General features: G+C 38.3%; 1 protein-coding gene across 6 annotated transcripts in view; it reads right to left on the bottom strand.

Moving 5' to 3' along the window:
* Window positions 1-18,663, bottom strand: part of rxfp2a (relaxin family peptide receptor 2a) — a 62,474-nt gene that overhangs the window by 16,440 nt on the left and 27,371 nt on the right. For all 6 annotated transcript variants that reach the window (XM_030068227.1, XM_030068226.1, XM_030068230.1 and 3 more), the window contains exons 5-12: window positions 16,486-16,557; window positions 13,174-13,245; window positions 11,308-11,379; window positions 8,553-8,624; window positions 5,649-5,723; window positions 4,756-4,827; window positions 3,063-3,134; window positions 2,020-2,094 (exon numbers count right to left, since the gene is read on the bottom strand). In XM_030068227.1, coding sequence (XP_029924087.1) covers window positions 2,020-2,094; window positions 3,063-3,134; window positions 4,756-4,827; window positions 5,649-5,723; window positions 8,553-8,624; window positions 11,308-11,379; window positions 13,174-13,245; window positions 16,486-16,557 — 582 coding nt within the window. The remainder of the gene's footprint in view (window positions 1-2,019; window positions 2,095-3,062; window positions 3,135-4,755; window positions 4,828-5,648; window positions 5,724-8,552; window positions 8,625-11,307; window positions 11,380-13,173; window positions 13,246-16,485; window positions 16,558-18,663) is intronic.

The raw sequence follows: 18,663 nt of genomic DNA, 5'->3' as shown, positions 1-18,663 counted from the left end.
AAACTGGTTGTAATGCATTCAATACACACAACCTCTTGGGCCTCACATCACTTTCAAATTACAACAATAAATACAGAATTTTAATTAGCTAAAACCATATACACCTATTACTGAAAAAGCAATGTAATGGTGCAAATCCAGCTATTATAGTAGTTAATAAAACATTTAGGTTTATTTGATCTATATTTCTCTTTTCAGTCAAAGACAAGTGCTTCTCTTTAATGGAGGGTCTGACCAGCCTGCTCACTGAGTGCATATCTACAAAAACCTGAAGGATTACTCCGATACTCCGTTTTAGGAGAAATAAATTTGTGCTGGATCTACCAATACCCTCAGCAGCGTGTGGGTCACTGTGATAGATGGGAGGATAAATGTGTTCCGTGGTTACAGTTCCACCATCTAACTTCTCCTAAAATGACTTTTTTTTTTTTTTTTTTATTCCAAGATGTCTATTTCAAATACACGATACACTGTGTAATGACTCCCATTTTATGCTAAGCTAACATGAATTGCTACCCATAGGAGTTGAACCACTTGATGTACCGAGGTGAAAATGGTATCAAACATCCTGTAAGTTAGAAAAAGAATATTTTACCAAAACCTTGGAGTATTCCTTTAATATGTCACAGGTCTTATCTCACATAGCTTTAGTTGTGGCTGAAAGAAACAGTTGCATTGCTTGTTTCTGCAAACTCTGAATCAAACCATTTGTCCTTAACAGGAAACAGTTCTGATTTTAAGTTATTAGATCAACTAACAGCGGGTCTGTGAAAATTCAGTGACAAAATATTTGATTAGCTGAAATTGAGCTAGAGCAATCCAGAGTTAGTCACTGTTATGATTAATCAATTTAGCACCCTGCGTTCATGACTGAGCTGCAGGATCTCTGCACAATTTATTGCCTACTGAGATGAGAATGAATGAATTAACTAAATATGATCATCTAAGGTTAGTTTCCACATGAGTCTACAACCCACTGGTGATTAAAAGAGATTATTTTCCATATGTAAATTCTGTGCGCTGGTTGACCAGAGGTGATGAAAGACAGTGGACATCCCAAAGGCTTTCATGCATAGATTTGTCTCAGTACGTGATTTAGCTCTTTGATGACTTTGAATATTTGCTTTAACAAAGTTGTTTGTTTTCAGTCTAACCATGATCAAAGATGGACATAACCTTGGTTTTGCAATTTAGACGTACTAAAAGGTACTTTACTATGTAATGTGAGAAGGTGATGTCACTTAAGGGTACAAAAACCTGCTTAAGAGCTCCTAGTGATGGCGTGGCAGGCAGAGATGCAAACTAGGACGATGCTTTGTGTATGAGTGTATATGTGCTCCTGTAAGAAGTACATCACCACCGACCCAGTGAGTGGGATGTGATGGCTCGTTGAAAACTCTTGAGTTTTGCAGCTTCAGCTTTAACAAACTACTTAACTTTGAGGCAGAAAGTAAAAGAGATAGAGAAGTGGGCTGTAATGAAATCCTCTGCCGTTGACTGTCTGATGTAAAGGCAGCTGTGGGTTGATCAAACGCTACCACAATCACTTGGTGTGGCTGCCACATTGCATTTACACAATATAAATGCTCTTTCCAGGAAATCCTGAAGATGAATTAAATTGAAGACACAGTAAAGTAAAGACTATCATTTAATTTACTCTCATTATATTTTGTAGTAGATTAAAATGGACTGCAGCACCATGGAAACAGAACAGCTCCACCATTTAATCTAGCAAACAGATGAATAAACAGACTTGCCATCAAGTGTGTTCAAAATATAGTATCTGTATGATGACTAAAGTATTTCAGAATGATTCCTCTTTCCTGGTTTGTTTACTGGAGAAGACAGTTAAAATTAAGCTGTCTGAATCCAACCTTGAATCCTGACAAACCTGGTGTGTTTTTTAAGCTTACTTTTAAAAATCGGATCCTCAGACATCTTAATCCCCATCTCAAGTATCATCATCTGATCACAATGAATTACCCCTCTCTCTGGTTTTGCTGACCATAGTTTACTCACAGTTTGAGGAGGGACTTGGACAGGCTCCTGAACGTGTTTTTTGGCAGCTCCCTGATCCTGTTGCTGGATAGATCCCTAAGCAAAGAGAAACACCGAGAGAGTTGAGGGAAAGGGGTGCAACACTAATTCTATGCAAAAAAGGAAGGTGACACGCCTGTAGGTTCACTTAACATAAGAGTTCACCCTGTCATCAGAATGCATGGATAACTACAAACTACTGTATGTTAACTGAAGATACAGAAGGATGACTTAATCTACACGGATACAATTAAAAAACACAGATTTCATCATTTACTTATTTACTTCACATGTTACTTCTTTTTTTGCATAGTGCACCAAAACATTAAACACACTCCTCTAATTTCCAGAAGATTGGTAAAACAATAGCACAGAGCCAAATTAATATCATTAATATCCAACTATCAGGTGGTGGGTTATTGCTACTAGAAGCAGACATTATAGCCTTTGTTAAAAATGGTGTTTTGGGGGGATCCATATGAGGATTAACCTCAGCATGCACTAAAGAGGTGTACAACTGATCATACACAGAGCTCTGATCAGTTCATGACCATTTAATAGTGAGTACAATAATCTGTATAAAGTTTTACAAAGATTCTAGCAAAGGTTTTTCCTAATCACAAAGCAAAAACATAAAACTGTTTCTGAAGTTTATTTCACTTTAAATAAATTAGATAAAAACAACATTAAAATGCAGAATTTCGTCTCCATGATTACCCCTTGAAATTGCCATTGTTAGAAATTACACTTCAAATAACACACAATTTAATTAAGTTCCAGTTTGTTTGTGAAAAACACTCTCCATTGTCAATATCAGCAGCAGGAAATGAAAATCCCACTGCAAAAGAGCATTTATCACCATAAAAGAGACCTTTCAATTTCCACTGCGGTTCATTCATCAAGAGATTCTTCTTAATGACTTACATTTCAGAATAGAGTAAACCTGGCAAAATCTTTCCTCACTGGACTGAACTGACGACGTGAGCAGAATGAGAAAGGCACGATAAAAGTGGGCTGCTACTCACAACTCAGCCAGTTTCCACAGAGACTGGAAAGTGTTTTCAGGGACACTTTGGATCCTGTTGTCCATCAGCAAGCTAGATGGGACAGAGACGGTGTCAAATATGATGCATATTGGTGCAGGTGTATCCCAGCTGGCCTGAGATTGTTTTCTTTGTTAGGAGTTTGTGCTCATGTATCACACCGCCAGAACGACTGAGCTGCAGGATCTATCTCTGCACAATTTATTGCCTATTGAGATGATAATTAATGAATTAACTAAAAATCAGCATTTAAAGTTTAGTTTCTGCATGAGTCTACAACCCACTGGTGATTAACTGCACTAGTTTGTTTGTTTGCACCAGTAATTGAATGTCATGACATGCTGCACGTTTGCAAAACGCTCCATGGTTCTGAGGCTGAAAAATGACAGAAATGAGCAGATTAATAACACTATAATTTTTCTCCAGCTAAATCACAAATCTGCAATTAATGGATGAACACACCTTACTTTACTGTCTTACAATGGAAAGCATACAGGTGAGAAAAAAAAATGTAAACTAGGCTGAAATGAAGTGTGTGTGTAAGAGAGAGAGAAAAAATGGAGGATATTAGAGAGGAGATTAAATAAAGAATAAAAAGGATGTATAAAGAAAGCATGAGGAAAAAAAAAACTTGTCATAAGGGATCCATAGTAATCATTTCTTCAGCTAACATGACTGTTTTCCATAAGTTTTCTGAACTCTTAAGAATTAATGATGAAAAATTGCATTGTTTCAGTTTAACTGTTATTTAATTCAGTTTACTGTAACACAAGAACCTTATCTTCACCATCAAGCAGCGCCAAACTCTTACATGAAGGGAACGGAAGTAAAAGTGGACCTAATTTGTACAATTTCTTAATGAAATTGACCCCAAGAGAACAAGAACACCAAAACACAGACATTGTTACCGTTCTATAGAATAAATCCCACAGAATGTAGCCCTTTTGAAAGGCCTCAAAGATTATTCAGATTGTTTTAACTTTCTCGTAAGATTTATTAAAAAAAAAAAAAAACAATTATAAGGTGCCTTTATAACGGCTGGTACACGACAAAACTGATCATTTCAATTTACTTCCAGGCAGAATTTAGTATTTGATCTGGTGCCGTCCCAAAAAAATTAGTTTACAGGTTCCCAAGGGCATAAATATACACAAGCTGCAGTGTTGAAGCTGTAATAACCTCAGAATCTGACAGTACCAAGTTCCCCTTGTAGTTCTTAAATTGGAAGTTATTAACAATGTTTGCTGAGGTTGAAATGCAAGAAGTATAAGCAGTTAGCTGAGCTGCATTTTGATTAAGAATAGAAACTATCAGATTTTTTTTCAAACAAACTAGAGGTAGAGAAGGGTTTCTTTGTTGGTAAAAACAACAAAACAAAATAAAACAAAACTGTAAGATAACTACTGATGGAAACACTTTTGTTGCATAACAGATGATGTTGATGTGCATAGACTTTTTATTTTTGATGTACACACCGCACTCAAGCCTGTTTATTCACTTCAACCCTGCAGACCAAAACCCATATAATTTGAAGTTTATTTTTTGGTTCATTTCAAAAGCTTGCCTGACGTGGAGTGGAGTGATATAACCCATGGAAACTCATGAAAGCTATCTCAGGCTCTATTGTTATGTAAAGCACTGATGTTTTTATCAAGTGTTTAAGTATGACACTTACAGAACTTCAAGTTTACTGCAGGTCTTCAAGATGGAATAGTTGATAGTTTGAATCTGGTTTCCCTCAAGGTCCCTGAGAGAGAAAAAGAGAGGGGGCAGAGGGGGCAATTTTTAGCAGAATAGTATAAAACATGTGGTGTTTGCAGGTTTCAGTGAATGATCAGTGAAGTCTCTCAAAGTTTATAGTCCTATACTGAGTGAAATATTCTAACCCAAGATGAAATCGTTTTATGGCTGCAAAACTACATTTAATAGTAAATAATTTTGTTCATCTTTTTATTCACATTTATTCCCTGTAGTTTTGCGCATATTTTGTGTCTGGAATCTCCACTAGAATTTAAAACAAACTTCTGGGGGTTTGAACAAAGCTTGGCCGTGCAGCATGCATTTGCAACCAAGAACCCCCTCAGTCGGACCGGCACGGCTGAAGAAGTTTTAAATGAGCGTAAATGGAACTTGGCGCTGCTAAAGTGCATGCAGCTGCAGCTGCTAAAAGCTAGAGATGACACTCGGGTCATTAGCAGTGGCAGCCTTGTCCAGTGGCTACTTTCCATTCAAAACTCATGGAACAAAAGTAGCCGGTCAAGCTGACTGATCGCTATGACACCTGCCAAGGATACTTCACGACTTCTCATGTACCGAGAAGAACCACTCATGTGGTTGTCATACAGTCAGCACTGAAGCTCTCTGCTGCCTCTATCCATCAGCCCAACTCATCTCTGTGCCATATGCACACAGACCTCCATCCCTCCGCTTAATTCTTTCAAGCATACACATATACACGTATTAATTCAGCTGAAATGCACACATCTACACAAGCCACACACAAGTTCACGTGTATGTACACAGACATACAAACTCACATACACACGCACACTTAAAAAACAAACTCACAGCCAGTCCAAAGCAGGCATGTGTTTACAGAAGCTTGGATGAGACAGGTGCTGCAGCGAGGCGTCCACCATGGATCTGACAAGAGAGGAAAGACACTTAAGGAAGGAAAAGACCTGTACTTTTCACAGGGAAGGCACAAAGCTGACAGTCCTTAAACAGCTAAATGACACTGCAACTGCCCTGCCAGGTCCCATAGCATTTGTACTGTGTGTTTTAGGGTGTTTCCATCATAAAGAAAAGGCTATTTTTTACAACCTGGTCTTTATTTTTCGGTGGATAGACATTAAATCAGTCAGATTAATATGAGCCCAGGCCAAAAATGTGACCCAGGTTGTAAAAAAGGTTTTCGCTTTAAGGGCACTAATTCAAAACAGTTTGTGGAATTGCATGATGTTAAAGGAAGCTGTGGCAGGACAGGAGGAGTTACATATGCCACTTTTTCTAAGCTATTAGATACAATGACAAAAGGCTTAAATATGGAAGGTGAAGGGAAATTAATTTTATAAAATATGAGTACTTTAAGGAAGCACACATTGTAACAAACCACTAGACCAAACCATGTATAGAAGACCCTTAAGCCTGGCTTTTTTTTAGTCAAATCTCTCTAAAAGAAGAAAAGCTATATGGTGTACCTATAATATAGTGATATCTCAATTCCTACTGATTCAGAAAAAATAATTGAAGTTAGTCTTCATACATGGGGTTGTAAAATATATTTCAGCTAGATGTGAAGATAGAGGAGTGCTCCAGAGGCAAGGGATTCTCCCATGACGAGACAGATGAATGCAGTAACCCATTGCAGTGACACAAGGTCATTAATTAACAATAATCCCTGGGAGGGAGAAACACATCCAGAAGAACCAGACAGATTAAGGACACAGTAGAGAATGTGATAGAGAAAGAGAAGGACATTTATTTGAAATGGATGAAGAAAAAAAAACTGATTGTCACAGATCAAGTAAAAATATACTGAGGCTTGGTCAAGCAGATAAACAAAATCTCAAATGAGCAGAGGGCAGGGAGGTGTGAATGAGACAATCAGTGTGAAGGGATGACGCGTAAACAGAGACAAAGACTGGTGAAAAAATTAGTTTGATTTTGCTGATGTATGTATTTGAAGGTTGATCCTAGCAAGGATGCTGAAGGAGAAACTGAGAGAGGGGAGGAAAGTGAGAAAAGAAGCAAGAGAGAGAGAGATCGTGGAAGTACAAAGTCTGCATGTGAATCTTTTGTTTATAAAGGAAAGAAACACATGAATGAAACTCAAAAATCGCATTATTCATAGGGTAAAGGAAAACTGGTGCCAGTCCATTCTAATGTAATAACAACAACAACAACAACAATAATAATAATAATAATAATAATAATAATAAAACTTTATTTGTATAGCACCTTTCATACAAGAATTGCAGCTCAAAGTGCTTCACGATAAAAAGAAGAACATTTGAAAACACATTAAAAAAACATTAAAAAACACAGCACAGGGTGAAGTTAAAAAAGGAAAACGCTAAAGACGAGAACTTTGAAATGAAACAAAAGATGCAAATTAAGCAATAAAAGACAACACAGAGTGGAATAAAATAGAAGCTAGTTAAAGACTAGAGTGAAAAGGTAGGTTTTTAATCTTCTCTTAAAGATATCTAGTGAGCTGGCTTCCCTGATATCTAAAGGTAGTGTGTTCCAAAGCTTAGGCGTAAGTAACAAAGGCGACATCCCCAATTTTCTTTCGACAGTTGTTGGGAGCCAATAAGCCAGCAGCAGATGATTGCAGTGCTCTTTGGCGTGCATAGCCAATAAGGGAGTTGGCAATGTTGCTTGGCTCTAGCCCATGAAGTGCTTTGTATAGGTAGGAGTACCTTAAAGTCAACTCTAAATGTTACAGGGAGCCAATGTAGGGCAGCTAAGACTGGACTAATATGCTCTCTCTTCCTGGTTCTGGTTAATAAGCGAGCAGCAGAGTTTTGGTGAAGTCTGTAAGTCTGTCAATAAAGATATGTGGGAATCCACTGCTTTAAGCCTTTGAAATGATTTTAAATCAAACGGTGAGGCAGTTTGCGGTTTCAAACCCATATAACTCCCTCATCACCTCCTTTTACAACGGTTCCACAGAGACATGGTTGAGTGTGGAATGAGGTTTGGAGGTACTGATTTTTCAATAAGTGAAACTTGGCAGGTATTTTATGAGCAATAAAACCCCTTGATCTACTCTTTATTATTTGGAGGAGAATCAGTGGGAGAAATTTGGAGTGAAAGGCTCCAAACGGCCTCACAGCTAAAGTCTTTTAACAGACACAACACAAACGCAGGCGACGTTATTCTTGCTGTGTTTAGAATAATGACGCTGTGTGTGGTAAAGCAGATTAGAGATTAAATTTAGATTGTTCAGATGCGCTTCATGAAAAAAATTCTACATTACACTACATTATGTTTGGACAATAACTGGTTTATGATGTTTGTGAAGGCAGCAGTGAAGCCTCTTATACAGTATATCCTGGAGACATCTGAACTCAACTGTATACAACACACACACACACAAAAAAAAAAAATCATTCCAATATGCTATACATCCATTTTTCTGCCACCTGAAATTCATCTCAAAAAGTGAAAAATATCTGTCTTCAAAACTGTCTGCACTTTGTGTTCAGATCCCTTTGAATGCAGCACAAATAAAAAGTTTTTCTGTGATGAATTTCACTTTTAAGTCAGTAATCATACTGTCATATTGTCACATTGTAACCAAAACTCTTGAAAATTTGCATTAAAAAGGGCACTGCACTGCTGAAATCTCAAAATGGCATTCACGTCAGGAAAACCGGATTATGCTGCTGTCCCGTCGACAGAGGGGATCCGTCACAGCCAGCGCTGTGCATCGCAGATTATGAAGGGAAATAAAATGCCACTCACAGGTACATGAGGGACTGGAGGCCTACAAAGGTGTCCTGGGACAGGCTCCTCAGCGGGTTATGATCCAGCACCCTGCCAAGAAAAAAAAGTCTCACGTTATAAACATTTCACTCAAGTTTAGCCACTGCATCATGTGGATTGGGCCCAGTTACAAGGATGTTTGCTGATATATATGCTAATATATATTTTTTCATTCAGATTTTTTAAAATTCCTTATTTCTTAGCAATATCCCAGGCATCAACACACTAATCACAACTGTATGATGGTCTTCTTTTATAAACACTATAATTAAAGATCAAATTAAATATTTGCATTGCACACTAATGTGGGAGAAGCAATTTCATGTATAATATCTGTGTCCTTTGATAAACGTATGCAAAAATTTTACTTTAAATCTCTTGAATTAAAGTGTATTAGTTGTAAGACAGTTTAGTGGACAGATGAAGCATCTTGCCTTTGTGTCTGATTTCTTCCCCAGGTACTGAGAGACTGAATGTGAATTTATGGTATGCATGACTTGTCCTTTAAACTTTCTAGTGCCCCCCAGTTCCTCAAGTGGTACTTGATATTTTTCTCCAAACAAACTTTATATAAAGACCAAGTTTAAGCCTGAGAAACACAAAGGGACTATACATTCACAGTTTTGGGCACTCAGCAACTTGGCAAGACCTACCACTGTATTTTTATCTCATAATGCAGTTCAGAACACGGTACTAAAATCCTGTCCTAGAAGCAAAAGAGGCAAGGCAAGTTCATTTCTACAGTTGTACAATTCAATTTGCTTTTCATGAAACATAAAAGGCACAAATGTAAAAACAACATAAGGCATTTAAAAAAGACATTTAAATCCAACTAAAAAGATTTAAATGGAAAAGGACAGATAAAACCGAGAGAGAGAAGTAAAAGTAAGAGTTACAGTGCAGTGTAAAGCCTCACATTTGACTGAATTAAAGGCAGTGGCACTGTCCTTTAAGTAGGAATAAAGCCAGTTCAGTGCTGTGCCAGAAAGCCGTCCCAGTCTTGTAATATGTTATGGTCAACTGTGTCAAATGCAGCACTGACATCCAATAATACCAGGACTGAGATGCTGCCACTGTCCAGGCTTAAAAAGCACAAACAACTGAATTCAAGGATGTTTGCCTTTTGTCTCTTTATAAGGCAATGCAAGGATCCTCTTTTCTTTTCTGTCAAGTGAATCATTTCTTTCTGATGATGCAGCTGAAATGATGCCATACCGACACCACATATCAAAACATAAAGAGGAACTGGAGAGAAAAGCTGGTCATAGATTGATTGAAGATTATGAATTATTCAGGGAAGACCTAGCCAAACTAAATCCTCTTGAAATAGAATAAATTATGCCACTGGGACTTGCAAAGAGAAAAGTGGGAGTTGTGCTGACTGACCGCCATATCCATGGGATAATCCCAGAGAAACTGAAGATATGAGTGAGTGGTACAGCTTTTTAATGAGCATTTGATTTCAGACAGAATGTCAGCATTTCAGCAGATACTGATTGTGGATGCCCACTATAAATTGGAGGGGGCAATTGATTGGTCTCTGTTGGTCTGTTTGTTTGTTAGGTGGTTTGTCCATTCATGCATCACACATATCTGCGCTCAGTCCTCTTCTTGGTGGAGTGATGCATCACACCACTGTATTCTTCCATTTTCAAACACAAAGGGACAATTTCACCATGTTAGGCACTCAGCAAGACTGCTAAAACCCAAGAGCTGCCATTGCATTTTTATCTTATAATGCAGTTGAGAATACAGTAATAAAATCCTCTCTTCAATGATCAATTCAAACTGGTCTGAATATTGTCATATTCATTCTGAAGCACAAAGTAGCTCTGTGCTATGCGGTCACCAAAAAATTCTCAGAATAAATGCATATTCTGTATTTTATGACTGTAAAACTCCGATGTTATGAGCGCAAGAAAATCACATGAAAGCAACAAGACTCTTCAGTAAAATGGCTGCAGTGTGGCAGGAGCTCTGTGATAGGGGAAAATCTAGGAGATAATGACGTGAATGTTGGACATTTTGAACCACAGTGAAACTGAATAAAATTAAAAGAAATCATGCTTTCAGCGGTAATTTTACAGTCATTTTTTTTTATAACTTTCTTTGACATGCCAACCGTGCCAAATGCAACTATTCCGTTATTGTGACTGTGTTCCTTTATTTGTATTGTAACACTGCCTGATAAATTCTAATACCTAACTAACTTATTGTATTCATTTTTTACTTACTTGCTTACTTACTTCATTGCCTTACTTACTCTCTTTAAGGTTTCACTTAATAAAAAGTTTTCCATCACAGATCTGACTTCAGAGGTTTCTGAATTACATACCATCACATCTATGTTTAGAGCAGATACAGAGAAATCCACACAGGAGCTCGCCCTAATTTATGACTCATATATGGTTAAATTGAAACACACACTGCACCATTTCCAGCTAATTTGAGTTAGTTCACCTAGGGGCGTGTTTTTAGGATGGACAAATTGACACACCAAGTAAAGGAAATGGTTTAGGGTTGAGGAATTTCAACAAGCCTACATGAACTTTTCAAAAAAGGCTGGCTCAATAAATAAATAAATAAATAAAACAATAAAAAAGCACAACTACATTGTCACTGCCAGATCCACTAATCAACATCTATTCTTCATCTTAATAGAATAAGAATTACAATTGTGTATGTGTGTGTATGAGTGTATACGTGTGTGTGTGTGTGTGTGTGTGCTACTCACAGCCATTGCAACTGATGGAGGTCCCTGAACACACCAGGAATAAGAGAGGATATCAAGTTCTCGCTCAGAAACCTGCGAGAATGAGTTAAAAATACACATAATTTCTAACAAATTTTCTCTAATAAAGCAGCGGACAGCTGAATGGTAAACTATTACATCTAATGCTCTGGCCGTCAGAAAGTAGCTCAGAACCTACAGTCTAGTGCATACTGTGATCGTATCAATCACATTGTATCACACACATCAATGTGTGTACTGCATCTCCTGCTTGATAATGTGACGGTCAGTTCACCAGTGTGCCGGTATACTTCAATAAACTCACACCATTACAGCAAACTCCTAGATTGGACTACAGTGGTTTTTCTTCAACAATAACACAACAATAAAACAATTCTTCAGTGACAAACTGGCTAAAGCAGGGGTTTTAATGCTATTCCATACCCCCACAATGACCTTCATTAAGCTGCAGAGCCCCCTTTTTAAATGATTTTGTCCTAGGTATCATGAAATGAAAAGATATTTTGCTTTGTAATAAGTTTTAAATTGTTTAAATGTTACTGGAACACTGACAAATAGAGTCAAAGTGGTGGGATTAAACCATAATGTTAAAATAATGACATATATTTTTGTACAGTAGTAATTTTTGGTGAATTATGGTGAAATTAAACTATTCCTCATTTTGCGGTGGACCCCTTGGAAGTCCCTTAAGGCCACCTGAGGGTCTCCAGAACCCACTTTCACAACCACTGGGTTACCCAAGAGGCAGGCATACAGGCCAAATGGATAGCTGATGTTGTTTTTGTCTACTACTTAGAAAAATAATGAATGGAAAGTGGACTAATGCGTGACTGCAGAACATGTTAAAGCTATAAACATCTCAGTATTAACAGCAGTATTATTCAACAGTGCAGTAACATAATCCAAGATTCCAGTATATACAGTAAGAAGATTTGTGCATGGTATAAAATCTGAGATTTTCTCACTCTGTGGCAAATAACTCCACAACTAAGTGACTATGTTTATGGGCATAAAGGGTCCAGATCTGAACCCAGGTATTGAAGTAGCCTGGTTCTGAAAATACCACAGTAGACCATCAACTCAAAGTCAAGGAGCCTGGCTCACTTTGGTGTGATTACTGTTAAGATCATAATTCCTTTCCCATTTACTGGAAGTAACCTAATAGTGTTCAGTCAAAAAAAAAGAGAAAGGGGGGCCAGCTGACAACCACAACTTTTCAAAATTTTTCGCTGGTGGACTGGCTGTTGACCGTGCTCAGGCACATTTTTTTCCTAAATGAAAAAGGTCTGATGATGTTGACACACTGTAATCATAATGGTGTTCTGTAGCTGATCTTCTTGTCGTTATTAGTCAGCTGACAGAAACTGTTGGTGTCACTGGCCATTTTCCTGAAAACCGTTTCATCTGATAAAAATGCAGCCAACAGCGTTTTTTAGACTCGCCACTTTCTCAGCTGCATCCCAGAGGAATCCATGTACATGTAGATGGTGGCAGCTGAGGAAAGAAATAGTCAGTGACTGTGGCATTATCACTTCCACAGGCTAGGGGTTTGATTCATTAGTTTCACTTGTGGCACAGCACTTGTCAGATCTTTGTTTTTGTGATGTTTTCTTTTTCACTTTTTAAATCTCTCCATGAAACTCCTTGGATTCTGTCCTCTGTAATGAGATATGCTTTTCGAAATTTCAAAAACAGATTGATTGATCGCTCTGTCCACTCTCCATTACCTGCAGCCAAAAAAAAAAAAAAAACAGCTTCCAAGAGACACATTTTTGTTTTGTTTTGTTTTGTTTTGCTTCTTTTCATCAACCATTACCACTTCAGTGTTGAAGCAAACAGGGTACTCACAACCTCTTCAGTTTGTACAGGCCACTGAAGGCATGTCTGGAAATTGTCTGGAGGCTGTTGTTTTGCAAGAACCTGCAAACAGTGGAGAAAAGAAAGAAAAAAAACAACAGCAATTTATAATAAGCATTAGTGAATTGCTTTCTTTTCAAGGTCTACAACTCTATAACCCTCGACAGTTTGTCTCTGTCTCTCCTGCTCTCTCTCTCATATTCACACACACACAAGCACCCCCCCCCCAACACACACACACACACACACACATATACATACAGTACAGGCCAAAAGTTTGGACACACCTTCTCATTCAATGTGTTTTCTTTATTTTCATGACTATTTACATTGTAGATTCTCACTGAAGGAATCAAAACTATGAATGAACACATGTGGAGTTATGTACTTAACAAAAAAAGGTGAAATAACTGAAAACATGTTTTATATTCTAGTTTCTTCAAAATAGCCACCCTTTGCTCTGATTACTGCTTTGCACACTCTTGGCATTCTCTCGATGAGCTTCAAGAGGTAGTCACCTGAAATGGTTTTCCAACAGTCTTGAAGGAGTTCCCAGAGGTGTTTAGCACTTGTTGGCCCCTTTGCCTTCACTCTGCGGTCCAGCTCACCCCAAACCATCTGGATTGGGTTCAGGTCCGGTGACTGTGGAGGCCAGGTCATCTGCCGCAGCACTCCATCACTCTCCTTCTTGGTCAAATAGCCCTTACACAGCCTGGAGGTGTGTTTGGGCTCATTGTCCTGTTGAAAAATAAATGATGGTCCAACTAAACGCAAACCGGATGGGATGGCATGTCGCTGCAGGATGCTGTGGTAGCCATGCTGGTTCAGTGTGCCTTCAATTTTGAATAAATCCCCAACAGTGTCACCAGCAAAACCCCCACACCATCACACCTCCTCCTCCATGCTTCACAGTGGGAACCAGGCATGTGGAATCCATCCGTTCACCTTTTCTGCGTCTCACAAAGACACGGCGGTTGGAACCAAAGATCTCAAATTTGGACTCATCAGACCAAAGCACAGATTTCCACTGGTCTAATGTCCATTCCTAGTGTTTCTTGGCCTAAACAAATCTCTTCTGCTTGTTGACTCTCCTTAGCAGTGGTTTCCTAGCAGCTATTTGACCATGAAGGCCTGATTGGCGCAGTCTCCTCTTAACAGTTGTTCTAGAGATGGGTCTGCTGCTAGAACTCTGTGTGGCGTTTATCTGCTCTCTGATCTGAGCTGCTGTTAACTTGCGATTTCTGAGGCTGGTGACTCGGATGAACTTGTCCTCAGAAGCAGAGGTGACTCTTGGTCTTCCTTTCCTGGGCCGGTTCTCATGTGTGCCAGTTTCGTTGTAGCGCTTGATGGTTTTTGCGACTCCACTTGGGGACACATTTAAAGTTTTTGCAATTTTCCGGACTGACTGACCTTCATTTCTTAAAGTAATGATGGCCACTCGTTTTTCTTTAGTTAGCTGATTGGTTCTTGCCATAATATGAATTTTAACAGTTGTCCAGTAGGGCTGTCGGCTGTGTAGTAACCTGACTTCTGCACAACACAACTGATGGTCCCAACCCCATTGATAAAGCAAGAAATTCCACTAATTAACCCTGATAAGGCACACCTGTGAAGTGAAAACCATTTCAGGTGACTACCTCTTGAAGCTCATCGAGAGAATGCCAAGAGTGTGCAAAGCAGTAATCAGAGCAAAGGGTGGCTATTTTGAAGAAACTAGAATATAAAACATGTTTTCAGTTATTTCACCTTTTTTTGTTAAGTACATAACTCCACATGTGTTCATTCATAGTTTTGATTCCTTCAGTGAGAATCTACAATGTAAATAGTCATGAAAATAAAGAAAACGCATTGAATGAGAAGGTGTGTCCAAACTTTTGGCCTGTACTGTATATAATCATTTAGTGTAATTATTATCATCCTCTAACTGATTGTTTTGATAATTCACTCATTCATAAATTATTTTCTCCCCATTTAGACAGAAATCCGCCAAAAGCTCAGATGCAAATGAGGACACTTAAAAAACACTATTATCAGCTGACCATTTTCTCTTCGTGTTGACAGATGTGCAAAATTTGCATCAACTTTATTACTGCCTGTTTGTGTTTTTTTTTTTGTGAATAATAATTTTGTGAAGAATAACTATTTAATTTTATCATTTCCACAGTGAAAGCCATTTTATGGAAATGAGTCATTGTCACTATCCATGTTATTTTTTATTGCACGAACCTGGTTTGGGATGCTTTTTTATTAGTTTTCTGCATTTTGGTGTAGGGCTGTTACATCTTTAAAAGGCAGCATCTTGTGCCTTATGCATTGTTTTGTTTCCATTTATTTTATTTTGTTTGACTTGACATTTTGAGGTGAAACAGGCCAAAGTGACTCAGTGGGGTGGTTGGCCTGGCTACATTTATTTAATGTGTCTCTGGGTGGGTTTGGTACAGAATAGACAAACATTTCTGATGTGACTGTTTTTATGGTATTTTAGCTTTTTATTGGTACATAGTGAATGACTTGAAAAATAGGTATTCATGTCATATTTACATCACTGACCCAGACCAAGCTGAAACAACAAGACGGTCTTTCTGTCAGAAGACACAAAGTTTCAGCATTAATTACAACTGTGACCTGAAAGAAAAAAAAAGAAAAAAGAAAGTTTGGCCTGAAATTTCTGTATCATCAACGTTCTCTCAAATCAAAGAGGTTTTTAAATATATTTCAGCTCTGGTGTTATTGTAATCCCAAAACTGTGGCTGTCCTGTTCTCACTTTGAGGCCGTTGTTTCACCTGGCTGCCAGTGACACCGAGCCACTACTATTTTACCCAGGATGGCATTTCGAGCGTCAGCATATGTCTGGTTAAAATGGAACATTCGTCTAGGGCAAAGTTGCTGTTTACTACTGTCTGTTTAATTTATCCTGCTTCAGGCACCAAATGAGTGGGTTTTACTGCATCAAAATGACACAAATAAACTGTGAAGCAGGAGCAAAGATGGGCTAGAGCAGCCAAAACACATATCTGGATTTACTATTTGACATCAGTCTGTATGTAATTTTAAAAGGAGGTGAAAGGAAGTTGTCTTACATCAGCCCCTGGAGAAACCCCACTAAGTTCTAGTCATGTGGACTAGAGGCTCCATAAATGTCAAGTCCTATTGCACATGGTGCTGAACCTCACACTGCCAATTGGACACTCATTTTAAATATTAAGTGAATTCAGAAAACATGAATAATGGCCGATGATGGTTGACTACATCAAAGTAAATGAACGCGTGTGCTGTAATGCAGAGTCGCAAATATTACTTACAGTCTCTCTAGGGCAGAGTATTCGGAGAAGACATTGTCGGACAACACTCGGATCTCATTGCTCTTCAAAGACCTGAAATGGAGACCATGAAATGTCAGAGTTACAAAAACAGAGCACACATTTCCTCTGAACAGACACCAACAGCAGACAATCACAGATACAAACAGAGAGAGAGAGCGAGAAAGAGAGAGAGAGAGAGAGAGCGAGAAGGAGAGAGAGAGAGAGAGAGAGATAGAGAGAGAGATATGTCTGATGTATTATGCAGAAAAACAGACATTCAAAACATTTCATTATTACTGTATTATTAAGGATCTATTACAAACAGCCCTGTAAGAGCCTCTCAACCACTTCCTGGTGTCACATCACCACACACTAAGAGTAGATAATAGAGGAACCATCTGTCAGAGCAGGAAGATGTGAATCCCCAAAGGTGTGGTGTCCTGAGCTCTGGGAAGATTACCACAAGCACAGGAGGATAATACAGGCCAAGCATAACTTTGACAGAGACACACAGACCCATAGGGACTGATGAAAGCTTCATGTTGGCTTTTCTTCAGATCCTGAATGCATAATGCATAGTCACCCTCACCAATGCATATGCAAGCACACGCACACATACAAGGCAGGCAAAGGATTTCTCACAGAGGCAGAAGGTCTTGTTTGAAACAGATTGTGCAAGTCCAACTTCATGAAATATAGTAATAACTTTTATTCATACAAAAATAAAAGAGAAAACTACAATGCCTAAAAATTAGCACCATCAAAAACTGTGTCCAGCAGATACAAAAGGCAAAACTGTAAAATGGGTCTTGTGCAACCTTTTAAAGTTTTTTTTTTATTTCTTTTGAGAGGAAATTCCAAAATCTTGGGCTTTGGTTATATAGGGCAATGTCCTATATCAGGAAGCTGAAATGTGTGTCATAAAATTTGACGGTGGACCCCATTTTCATTTAAATGTGATCAATCATTATAAAATCAAGTCAGAGATACTAAAAACTAAAATAGGGCTGATATGATCTCTCTGGCATCAGTTGGATATGGAATTGATCAGCTGCAACTTAATAGGAATAAAAACTACTGCCTGGAAGAGGTACAAAAAAAAAAAAAAAGAAAAAGAAAAGAAAACATAATTCAATCAAGTTCTTTCAAGATTAGGAAATGACTAAAACAGCCTATTTTGACTTCGGGAGTGTCATTTCTCAGTGGATAAAAAGCGTGATTGAAGTCAGTGTTTTTGTTGTATTTTCTGCTGAAAAATACCTAAAATATACAAAAACATATCTTCTCCAGCTGACACTCACACCATATTTAAATTGCAGGATTTATGCTGAGAGAAAATACTGCATGTGTATACACGTTATGACGGTGCTGAAAACACAGGAGCGTTACTCATTCATGCATGTAACCGTTCTAAATCTAAATGTGTGTGTAAAGATGCAGAACATGAGTGATGCCTATTAATAACTTCAGCAGTCGAGCCCCAAGATGCTAATGTGACCTGAGCCTCCGCCTTGAGGCCTCAGCAAAGTGAACTGGCTCTATAACCTCCACTACAACTTGAGAAGGGGTAAAAGACCCGGCAGACTTTCTCCTGAAGTGGCACTCAAACAGCTTATGGATGAGAATGAAGCAGGAAGGAAAACATGCCATATATGGGAGGGGCTAACATGGAGGGCTGGGAGCCAGAGGAGTGTACATAGGTGTTGGCAAACTTTATGTCAGAGCCAAAAAGCAAACTGTAAGTGTAGCCAACTTTGATCAACGGTTATAGATTTTGATAAGGATAATGTCATCTGATAAACACACAAACAAAGAACTATTTGTACTACAAAATAAATCTCCTGAAGATCTTTGTACTTCATGTATAGATCATATTTTTGCCTGGAAGGGCAGTTACGTCCACTGCCTCCAAGCCTCCAGTGTGATTTTTACTGCTGTAAAACTTTTCAATAAAAAATAATCTACAGTATACTACAAGGTTAACAATTTGAGTGGGTGTTGGCATAATAAAGATAATATAATACCATTTAGGAACATGCTGTAATATCATGTAAAGGACAAATGGGTGTTCAAGACTCTGTGTAGGATTTTTTGGCAGATTGCACAAGACGATGCCTCGTTCAAGTCCAACAACTCTTGAGATGTGATTATTCTAGGTACCGTGAATTACAACATTGT

This window comes from Myripristis murdjan, chromosome 14, assembly GCF_902150065.1.
Source record: "Myripristis murdjan chromosome 14, fMyrMur1.1, whole genome shotgun sequence".
NCBI classification, from domain to species: Eukaryota; Metazoa; Chordata; class Actinopteri; order Holocentriformes; family Holocentridae; genus Myripristis; species Myripristis murdjan.
The sequence above is the reverse complement of the archived record's forward strand: the minus strand, read 5'-3'. Positions and strand labels throughout refer to the sequence as shown.